General features: G+C 36.8%; 1 protein-coding gene across 1 annotated transcript; it reads right to left on the minus strand.

Annotated features, from left to right (window-relative positions):
- Nucleotides 1–8,165: 8,165 nt before the first annotated feature.
- Nucleotides 8,166–9,050, minus strand: LOC141695406 (uncharacterized). Its single transcript, XM_074499653.1, has 2 exons — nt 8,622–9,050; nt 8,166–8,552 (listed from the first exon to the last, which is right to left on the minus strand). The coding sequence occupies exons 1-2, from the start codon at nt 9,048–9,050 to the stop codon at nt 8,166–8,168; spliced, it is 816 nt and encodes a 271-aa protein (XP_074355754.1).
- Between the last annotated feature and the right edge of the window lie 1,193 nt (nt 9,051–10,243).

Below are 10,243 nucleotides of genomic sequence, written 5' to 3' on the forward strand. Positions count from 1 at the left end.
GTCGGTTCTGCGCTACCGTCACTAAAACCTTAATAACTTTTGAACCGCTAACTCAAATGATACAAGATTTTTGCGTACACAATCTACAGACTGACCTTAACATACTCATACCAAGTATTGTCCCAGTGCACAGTCCAGAAAATCCAGTTTTACTGTCAAAGACAGAGGCAGTGCTGGAAAATTTATTTAACATTATTAAAACTTACTAACTTTACTTGGAACCACAACCCATCTCCCATCTTATTCTTTAATCATCGTAAACTCCTACTTCCAGGTATCATCAGCCACAAAATATCAGAAAATTCATCACCAAATCATCCAACACAACCACTCAAAAACAATCCAAAAATCAAGCAATCCGATAGTATAATTTATGCACTCTAACCAAAACAACTAACAACAATTTCAACCAACCATTATAACATAAAAAAATTTAGTCACTATAAAATTGTATATGTATACATACAATTACCACCAAGCAACAACTACTCTAGCCACGACTCTAGAGAACAAATCAAACAGCAGTAACCTTGAAAATGAACACCAACGGCCTCAAAACTTACATGTATAAACCAGAAATAAAACGATTTATGCATCCATAATCATGAAAATTCATAAACGATTACTCAAACTCAAAACCCCACAATTTCGTTGAAATTAAGAATATTCGAAATAAATTAAAAATTTACCCAATCTGAAAATGGATGGTAGAACACGATAGAGCTTGTTTCAAGTTTCAATTTGACTACTCATGGGTTAAATTCTGACACCAGAATCATGATCAAAGTTGATTTTGATTATTTAGAGATTCAAGAACAAGAGAGAGAAAGAGGAGAGAGAGAGAGATAAGGAAGAGAGATTAAGACAAGGGAGAGAAATATTCTGCCACGCCGGGTGTTGTTGTGCACGAGAGCCAGGGGTAACGTGTCAAATGGTGGGGAAGGAAGAGAATTTTGTTTTAAAACAGAATTATATCTTTTTGGCAAAACATCCAAAAATGCTTTTTCTAAAATATAAAATGTTTGATGACAGTTGAAAAAAAATACAAATTTTATTTTTAAAATTTAGAGAATAAAATTCTCTATCTCCCCATATTTTTCAATAATTTTTTAAATGTATAAACTATTTTATACGGAATTTACAAGATAATGCTCGTTAAACACAATAATGAATCTAAAAATCATTTTAAACACACGTCACTTAAAATAATTTCCACTATTATTTTTAAAAAGTCCACATAAAATTCTAGAGATTATTTATCAAATCCCGTAATTTTATCATATCTCAATGATTTTAGAAATATATTTAAAGGCATTAAAAACTCTTATTTTACATTATATCTCATTTGAAAATTGTTTTTATCAAAACTGACGATACAGTTAAACACGTAGAAACCACATAAGCACGTAATCACCATATACACATAATTTTACATACAATAATCATGTAACCAATATTTTCCAAATAATCATATATTTTATTATAATAATAATCGCGTAATAAAAAAATCAAAAAAATTTATTTTTGAATATTTTCGAAATGAAACTTGCTATCAGGTGAACCCAGATAAAATACCAAATATAATTTTAACGTGGATAAACTACGCACTCGATTTCTAAAATTTTAAACGAACTAAAGACTGATATCAATAAAAAGATCGATTTTAATAAAAATTTTGAAAAAAAATAAAAATAGTAAAAATACTTTTACAATATCGATAGAGATCGAAATAACTAATAATTATCATATTAAATTATTTAAAAACACGAACTCATCAATCAAGAATAAAATATCCACAATTTTATTCTTATCAATTAGCAAATCACATAAAAGTATTCAAATAATATAAAATAGATTCTGAAAACTTGAGATGTTACAATTAATGCGCTTATTTATTACGCAGTTAGGATTATTTTTATCCCTTATCATTTGTCTCCCTACTTGTAGGAAAATATAAAAGATATTTTAGAAGTTAAGTTTTCATTTTTTCCCTTGCAGGATATCATTTTCATCGTAAAGTGTGAAGTGACCTACACATTTACAACAATTTACCATTCTCGAGGCTTTAAACTATTTGTGGAAATTTCTCATACTTATTTTCCATACATACTTACTCTGCTAGAATATGCCTTGAATCGGTTAATGCCCCCAATGTGGGACTTCGGGGATCTCGCTTAGGTCCATGATTTAATGGGCTGAGGCAGATGCCTTCCTATTGATCTCTTAATTATGCTTTGTGAATAGTTCTTGGATCAGTTACTCTTGCAATCTCGATTATTTAGCTGTCAAGTGCTGCTGTAACCATGTTTTCTATATACAGGGTGATGTGAGACACTATGTCATAAAAATAATGTCAGATATTCTATTATCGGAGTTACCTAAATTGACTACAAGGTAGTTGATGTTACACATCTATTTGGGAAGGTAGCAATAATGTATTTATGAAGAACTTGATAACTTGAGTGGAAAAGGATGGGCTCTGGAGGAAGACAGGTTGAGGTCGCACTGTCAGGGAAAATCAAACCTTTCATAGATGAGTTACTCTTGACCAGAATGACCACATCTTTGTGCAAAGCTTTAGGGAGTATTAGGGGATAAAGTATTGGGTATGTTATATGATAAAGACAACTACACACATTTATCCATTGTTTACCAACTCCAAAGAGGTAAGTCCTTGCTACTACCCGACCTTTGGTAATTTTTAAGAATTACTCTTTTAATTCCTTAATTTTCAGGAATGTTTTTCAAATTTTCTGTTATTTTCGACCAGGATCCTGATCAAAATTTTGACCAAGATCCTGGTCCAAATTTCGACTAGGATTCTAGTCAAAATTTCTGCCACCTAGTCGAAATTTCTGCCAACTCCTATAGCCTAGTCAAAAAATTTCAACCAGGATCCACGACCTGGAACTCGACTAGGATCCTGGTCGTAATTCTAGTCATCTGTTGCATCCTAGTCGAAACATTCCGACCAGGAACATCGACTTAGATTTTGACCTCAATCCTGGTCGAACTTATGGTATGTTTGGGGCTTCTAGTCGAAGTAAATCGACTAGGATCCACGACCTAAAATTTGACCTAAAACCTGGTTGAATTTGTGGTCTCTTTGGGGTCTCAATTCAAAGTAAATCGACTAGGATCTACGCCCTGAAATTCGACCTAAATCCTGGTTGAATTTGTGGTCTCTTTTGGGACCTCTAGTCGAAGTAAATCCAGCTAGTATCCATGACTGAAATTCGACCTAAACCTGGTCAAATTTGTGGTCTCTTTTGGGGTCTCTAGTCGAAGTAAATCGACTAGGATCCATGACCTAAAATTTAACCTAAATCCTAACCGAATTTATGGTCTCTTTTGGGGCCTCTAGTCGAACTAAATCAACTAGGATCCACGACCTGAAATTTGACCTAAATTCTGGTCAAATTTGTGGTCACTTTTGGGGCCTCTAGTCGACATAAATCGACTAGGATCCACGACATAAAATTTGACCTAAATCTTGGTCTTCTTCTCTCTATCAATCATAATTATTTGGACTTTTCTTTTGCAACTTTTATTTGGGCATGTTGGCTTACTTTTCCAAACCTAATTTTGGATTAGGCCTAAGGGCCTGTTTTTCCAAATCCAATTAGGATTGGGCCTATGGGCCTATTTTTTCAAATTTAACTAGAATTGGGCCCATTCATTTTCCAAATGCATTTTGGATTGGTCCCATAGTCCTTAGTTATTCCTTTTTTTGTAAAGTTCAAAAATATTCCAGAATTTGGGCTTTTTTCTGTTGGGCCTTTGGCTTATAGGCTTTTGACGGGCCAATTTCCATAAATTTTCCTATATATTAGAGTAAGTAGATTCATTTATTTCTCACTTCTTATTTCATAAACATCTCTCCAAAAGTTTTCTGTATTTTCCGGCTTTGTTCAGTTTGCTTTCTACAATTCCCGGTGCTCAGACTTTCTTGTTTTCCGGCGAAATCTTCAAGTCTTCGTCTATGCTCTAGGTACGTCTATTGCATCCTTCATACTTTTCCGATTTTTTCCCTTTTCTGGGTTTTTCGATGAATATCTTTATAGATACTTTATTTTTCGGATGAATATCTTCATCACTTCTGGGTTTTTCTGCACTTTTCATGCATAAATTCAACATGTTTTTCCTCTTTCTTGTATTTTTTAGATGGCGGATAAGAAATCACTTCGCTTGGCCAAAATGAACGTGGCTAAAAAATCAAGTGAGTTCCCCTTTCGATCAAGATACTTTTCTTTGATCGATATGATCGATACCCGGGGGGACGAGTATCCGTCTGATGTTCACTTGGATGCGTTTGATCACGTCAACACTTTCTACAACGTGAAGGAGCTAGAAAAAATGAATCTTATGTTAAAGTTTCAGAAGCCCTACAAACTGATTTTGGCTAGTGTCACGGACAGGGTTTTTTATTGGAAGAAGGATGCACTGTGCGTCTGCAGGGATACTATCAGGGCAGGTGCAGGTTCCCTTTTCAGCATTTTATTCCCATTCTTCTTGTTGATGTTGGGATTAGTCCCGGCCAGCTTCCTCGAAACTCTTGGAGGTTAATCTTATGTTTTTATCACAATGTGCCCCCCCAGTAGCAGTATCCAGGAAAATTTTCCAGTTTAAAAATAGCCCTGACAAGAATCCAAGGTAGGTCTCTTTGAATCAGCGTCCTATTATTCGGCAGAAATCTATCCCAGACAACAACTTGAAGTTGAACAAGGAGTTTGTTTATCTAGTTTGGGAGGGAGAAGACCGAGGGACCCTTCTCTGTTCGTCCTTTGAAAAGGTGGCCGATAGGAGCCCTAATGACATTTCCTTGTCCACAGAAGAAACAGCAGCTTTCGATGTCCTCACCAAGGATAATGGGATGTCCCACTATTGGGACCTTATTGGGGAAATAAACCTCGTTAAGCGTGGAGGCACGTCCCACTCTTGGGACCTTATTGGGAAACAAACCTCGTTGAGTGTGGGCTTCCTCCCTTCTCCATGAAAAGTAATTTCTAACTTCATTTTCTTTTTTATATATATATACTTAGTTTATCCTGCCTTAACTATTGATTAATTTTCCTTAACTATTGATTAATTTTTCTTGTAGTGGCTGCAAAGATAGTGGAGGTGACCAAGCCCAAAGAGTTAGAAACCACCAGGATGAAGCGGGCCATAAATCTCTTCAAAGACCCGCGCTTAGGAAATCGCTTCCCTGAATTCCTGAATCAGGTGGGAGAAGGGGATGAGGAAGGCCCTAGCCAACCTTTACGGACCAAACAGAATCCAGGGGCCTTTTTCTAACTTGCTTGGGGAATCCCGGGGAAGACATCATAGTCAAAATACGAAGCATGCCAAGGAGTGGTCGCTTTAGTCTATTTCCCCGGTGGATTATAAGGATTTTGTACTTCAACGGGATTTGGAGGCTAATGAGCTATTTGGTGCTCAAGCCTTGGCGACGGTAACTTATCTTTGCCAAGCTTTCTTACTTATTTATTTACCCTATATTAAACCAAATTTATTTTTATGTCTTTCCTTTTCTTTCAGGAAAACGTCCATTTTCAAGGGGAGCTTCACCAAGCTAAGGTTTGGAAGGTTGGTTATAATAACACGACCAAGAAGCTTGAGGAGGCCAACGAGACAATTGAACGCCTTAAGGCCCGGCTTACCTCCTCGACTCCTGATCTAGAAATAGCGCAAGCCAAGATCATTATTTTAAATGAATAAAGAGAAAAAGGGTTTGATGCTTGGATGGATACTCAGGAGTTTAAAGATTTGATAGAGGAACACGACGCCCTTACTCACCCCATGAGCTGCAAGGAAGGCTGGGATGCTGCGGTTGAGGCTATTCAAGCCGAATACCTAAGATGCTCGAGGCATAATCCTTCCCTTGCCCCCTCAAAATTACAAACCTTGGGGTGTCATAGAAAGGATCATGAATCTTATTCGAGAAGAAGAACAATCTATTCCTTCTCCTGATCCAAGAGTCTCAGGTTCTAAAGCGTCGGTTAGGAGCCAGGGCCAAAAAAGGAAGGAGGTTGAATTTAGCTCTGGAGAAGAAGAATCCTCTTCTAAGGAAGAAGTTGAGCCTGTCACGAAGAAGGCACGGGTTGAAGAGCCTTCTAGGAAAGCACCTCAAAGGGCGTCTGAAGAAACTTCTAAGGAGACTTAAGCGGACACCTCCGGGAAGACTTCCGAGGAAACCTCTGAAGGGCCAACTCAGGAAACTTTTGAGGAAACCTTAAAGAGTGGCTCCGAGGATGGCTCCGGGAGCAACTCTGGTGAGAAGTATGAGCCTCCTAAGTCGGATGCTTAGTTTCTTTTTTTTGAACTTATTTCCTTTGTTTTCTAAAGTACTTTTAAAGTTTTTATGATGAATATTTGAGTTTCTTTTTTCTGTTACTTGCTATATGTGATTTTGTTTAAGTAAAAAAAAGCTTCACTTCAACTCAAGAATATAACTTGTTTTTTCAAAGATTAGCATAACTTAGAGAATATAACTTGGTCTTTCAAAACCGAGCAAATCATAACTTCAAGAACACAATTTGGTCTTCCAAAACCTTATATAAGATGGGTCCAACCCTGATGATCATAAACTGAAATATAAATACTAAATAACCAGAATAACTTAATAAACTGGGATATAGATCCTATTACTTGCAATATCTTTTTTGATTATAGCAACTATACGTAGTAAACTTTAAAATTCTGGGCATGCCAATTCCTAGGCACTTCTTCTCCTTCCAGTGTCTCTAACTTGTAAAATCATCGTCCTTGAACGCTTTTAACTTTGTACGACCCTTCCCAGTTTGGGGCTAGCTTTCCTTTCTGTCCAACTCCTGATGCTTCAACCTTCCTTAGAACTAGGTCTCCTTTCTTAAAGAACCTTTCCTTTACCCTCAGATTATAATAAAAAGAAGCTTTTTTCTGATATTCTACTATCTTAGCATGAGCTTGATCCCGAACTTCATCTATCAAGTCCAAGGCTAGTCTATGCCTTCCTCATTTTCTTCTATATCATAGGCCTTAATCCTTGGAGATGAATGTGATATTTTCACAGATTCAACCGCTTCAGCTCCATATGCTAACATGAACAGGGTTGCTCCCGTTGTGACTCTACATGTGGTCATGTAGGCCTAAAGTATAGGGAGTAATTCATCCACCCAATTGCTCCTCGACTTTTCAATCCTCTTCTTCAATCCATCTAAAATAATCATGTTTGCAACCTCTTCTTGTTCGTTGGCTTGAAGGTGAGCGACAGAAGTAAACTGTAGCTCGATTTCATTCTCTTCACAATACTTCTTGAACTCCTCGTTGTTGAATTATGTTCCATTATCAGTGACCAAGATACGAGGAATTCCATCTCTACACATTATATTTTCCCACAAGAATTGGGTAACTTGTTTGGTTATAATCTTGTCCAATGGCTTGGCTTCGATCCACTTAGTAAAGTAATCACTATAATTAAAAATTTCCTTTGGGCTGTAGCCATTGGGAACGGTCCAAGAATATCCATCCCCCGCATAAAAACAAGATAGGGGTGTTTATGGAGGTCAGCATTTCTGGTGGCTGCCTTACTACTGGGGCATGTTTCAGAAAACGATCACATCTCTTCACATAATCTTTGGCATCAGATCATCTCTGGCCAATAAAAGCCTAAACGAGTAATCTTGTGAGCTAAGGTCATGCCCCCCAAGTGTTGGCCATATATGCGTTCATGTACCTCTTCCACAGCAAGTCGGGCCTCATCGGGCCTGAGACACCTTAAATAAGGAATTACAAATGATCTTTTATAAAGAGTTTCATCAATCAAAGAATATCTCAGGCTCGTACAGATAATTTTTACGCCTCCGCTACATCTCTAGAGAACCATCCGGTTTGTAGATAAGCCTTAGTGGAATCTGTCCAAGATTTTCCAATCCCGATAGGGGCAACCAGCTTAACATCAATGCTCCTTTTCTTCAAAACATGAAAGTATACACTGCAGAACTATTCTCGATCTCAGAAGAGGCGAATTTTGATAGTGAATCTGCCTTAAAATTCTCCTCCCTCGGGATGTATTCGACATGACATTTATCAAACTGAGTCATCACAGCTCTTACAAGTCGTACATATCTAGCCATGGTTTCATCTTTGGCCTCGAATTCTCCATTAACTTGTGATACCACCAATTTTTAATCTTGACAAACTTCTGAGTTTTTAACTCTCAATATTCTAGCAAGGCCCAAACTAGCTATCAAGGCTTCATATTCTGCTTCATTGTTTGTAGTGGGGAAATCTAACTTCATGGCATACTTAATAAGGAATCTATCAGGATTTTGCAAAACTAAACCAGCTCCACTCAAATTTGTTTTTGATGCCCCATCAAAATAGAGAATCCAGAACACCTTGTTCTCGATCTTCTTCTCTCCTCCCTCGCCTTGGGTCGTATCTTTTTCATCTACTTGCCCCCGGACTTCTTGGTTGTCAATGGTACATTCGACCACGAAGTCAGCCAGAGCCTGAGCTTTGATCGCCGTTCGAGGCTTATATCTGATATCAAATTCCCCGAGCTCAATGACCTATTTAATTAGCCTTCCGCTGGTCTTCGGACTGTGAATAATGTTTCTCAGAGGCTAATTCGTCAATACCTCAATCTTATGGGCTTGTAAATAGGAACACAAAATCCTTAAAGCCATAACCAAAGCTAAAGCAAATTTTCCTATATTGGAATAGTTCAGCTCGGCTCCATGCAGAATTTTGCTGACATAGTATACGGGTTTTTGAACTTTGAGGTCCTCCTTTACCAACACAGCACTCAAGGCGTTCTCTGAAATAGCCAAATATAAGTACAAAGTTTCATTTAGGACTGGTTTAACCAACAGTAGGGCTTGAACCATTTTTTTCTTCAACTCCTCAAACGCCTCTTGACTTTCATTAGTCCAGGAAAAATCTTTTACTTTTTTCAAAGCTTTAAAGAATGGTAAGCACTTGTCCCCGGACTTAGATATGAAACGTCCCAAAGCTGCAACCCTTCTAGTAAGTATCTGAACATCCATTATGGAACGTGGAGGTTCCATGTCTAAGATGGCCTTTATCTTGTCTGATTGTCCATCATTCCCCTATTAAAGACCATCAATCCTAAAAATTTTCCAGATACAACTCCAAAAGCACACTTGGCAGGATTTAACATGATTTTATTGTATCTCGAGATTTCAAAAGCTTCCCTCGAATGGGATATATGATCAGTCTTTACAAGACTCTTGACTAACATGTCATCTACATATACTTCCATAGTTTTCCCAATAAGATCTGTAAAGATCTTGTTTACCAACCTTTGATGTGTAGCTCCTACATTCTTAAGACCAAATGCCATAACAAGATAATAAAAAATACCAAAGTCAGTGATGAATGATATCTTTGGAATGCCATCCTTATGTATCTTGATCTGATTGTAACCGATGAACCCTGTTAGGTCACACATACTGTAGAAGGGGGTTGAATACAGTGTATAGCACAATCAAATCGAATTTAAAGAACACAAGTAACAGAAAACAAACTTTATTTAAATCTGTTACAATGTAGAACTTTCCTCTCTCAGTGATGAACAAAATATCACGAGAGCTGCTAGGGTTACAATGAATAATATTCTCGATAATTATAACACTTATAGTGTAAACCCTATCTCTGTGTTTATATATTACACAGTTACAAGATAATCGTTAATTGATATGGAATATAATTCTACTTCCTAAAATATATCAACCAGTTATCTTTTCTTCCAAGTATTATATTCTTCATAAAATTCCTTCTTCATGCATATCTATTCTTGCGTTTGTCTTGATCTTCTTTCCTTTCAATCAGCCGCCTTCCTTATCTGAAAGTTTCCTTTAAGTCCTGATATTATCTCCTGATAAATATCTCCTGAACCTTAAGTACTGATAACTTAAGTTCTGACTTCAGTATAAGTGTTGATTTCCAGTTAAGTATTGATTTGTCCTGTTTAAGTAAGATCTGAAAACTAAACACAAATCATATTAGACATGACATTATCAAATATATCTAACAATCTCCCTCAACTTGTAAATTAGCATAACATACAAGTTCAACAGATATTTGATGATGTCAAAAATATTAAGTACAAATGCATGAAAATTTGACTAGATAACTACAACTTACAGTCCTTAAAGCTTTACCAACTTTAACTTCTGATAACAACTTCAGTCTGTATACATATCAGAATTTGAGCAGTTGTAGATCTTGACTTCGCTTC

This window comes from Apium graveolens, chromosome 11, assembly GCF_009905375.1.
Source record: "Apium graveolens cultivar Ventura chromosome 11, ASM990537v1, whole genome shotgun sequence".
NCBI classification, from domain to species: domain Eukaryota; kingdom Viridiplantae; phylum Streptophyta; class Magnoliopsida; order Apiales; family Apiaceae; genus Apium; species Apium graveolens.

Excerpts from the sequence above, each read along its gene's own strand:
- LOC141695406 (XM_074499653.1), bottom strand. The coding sequence starts at position 9,050 with ATGGAACCTCCACGTTCCATAATGGATGTTCAGATACTTACTAGAAGG. Across the intron at positions 8,553-8,621 it reads TACAAGCCCATAAGATTGAG|GTCATTGAGCTCGGGGAATT; the intron begins GTATTGACGAAT and ends CTAATTAAATAG.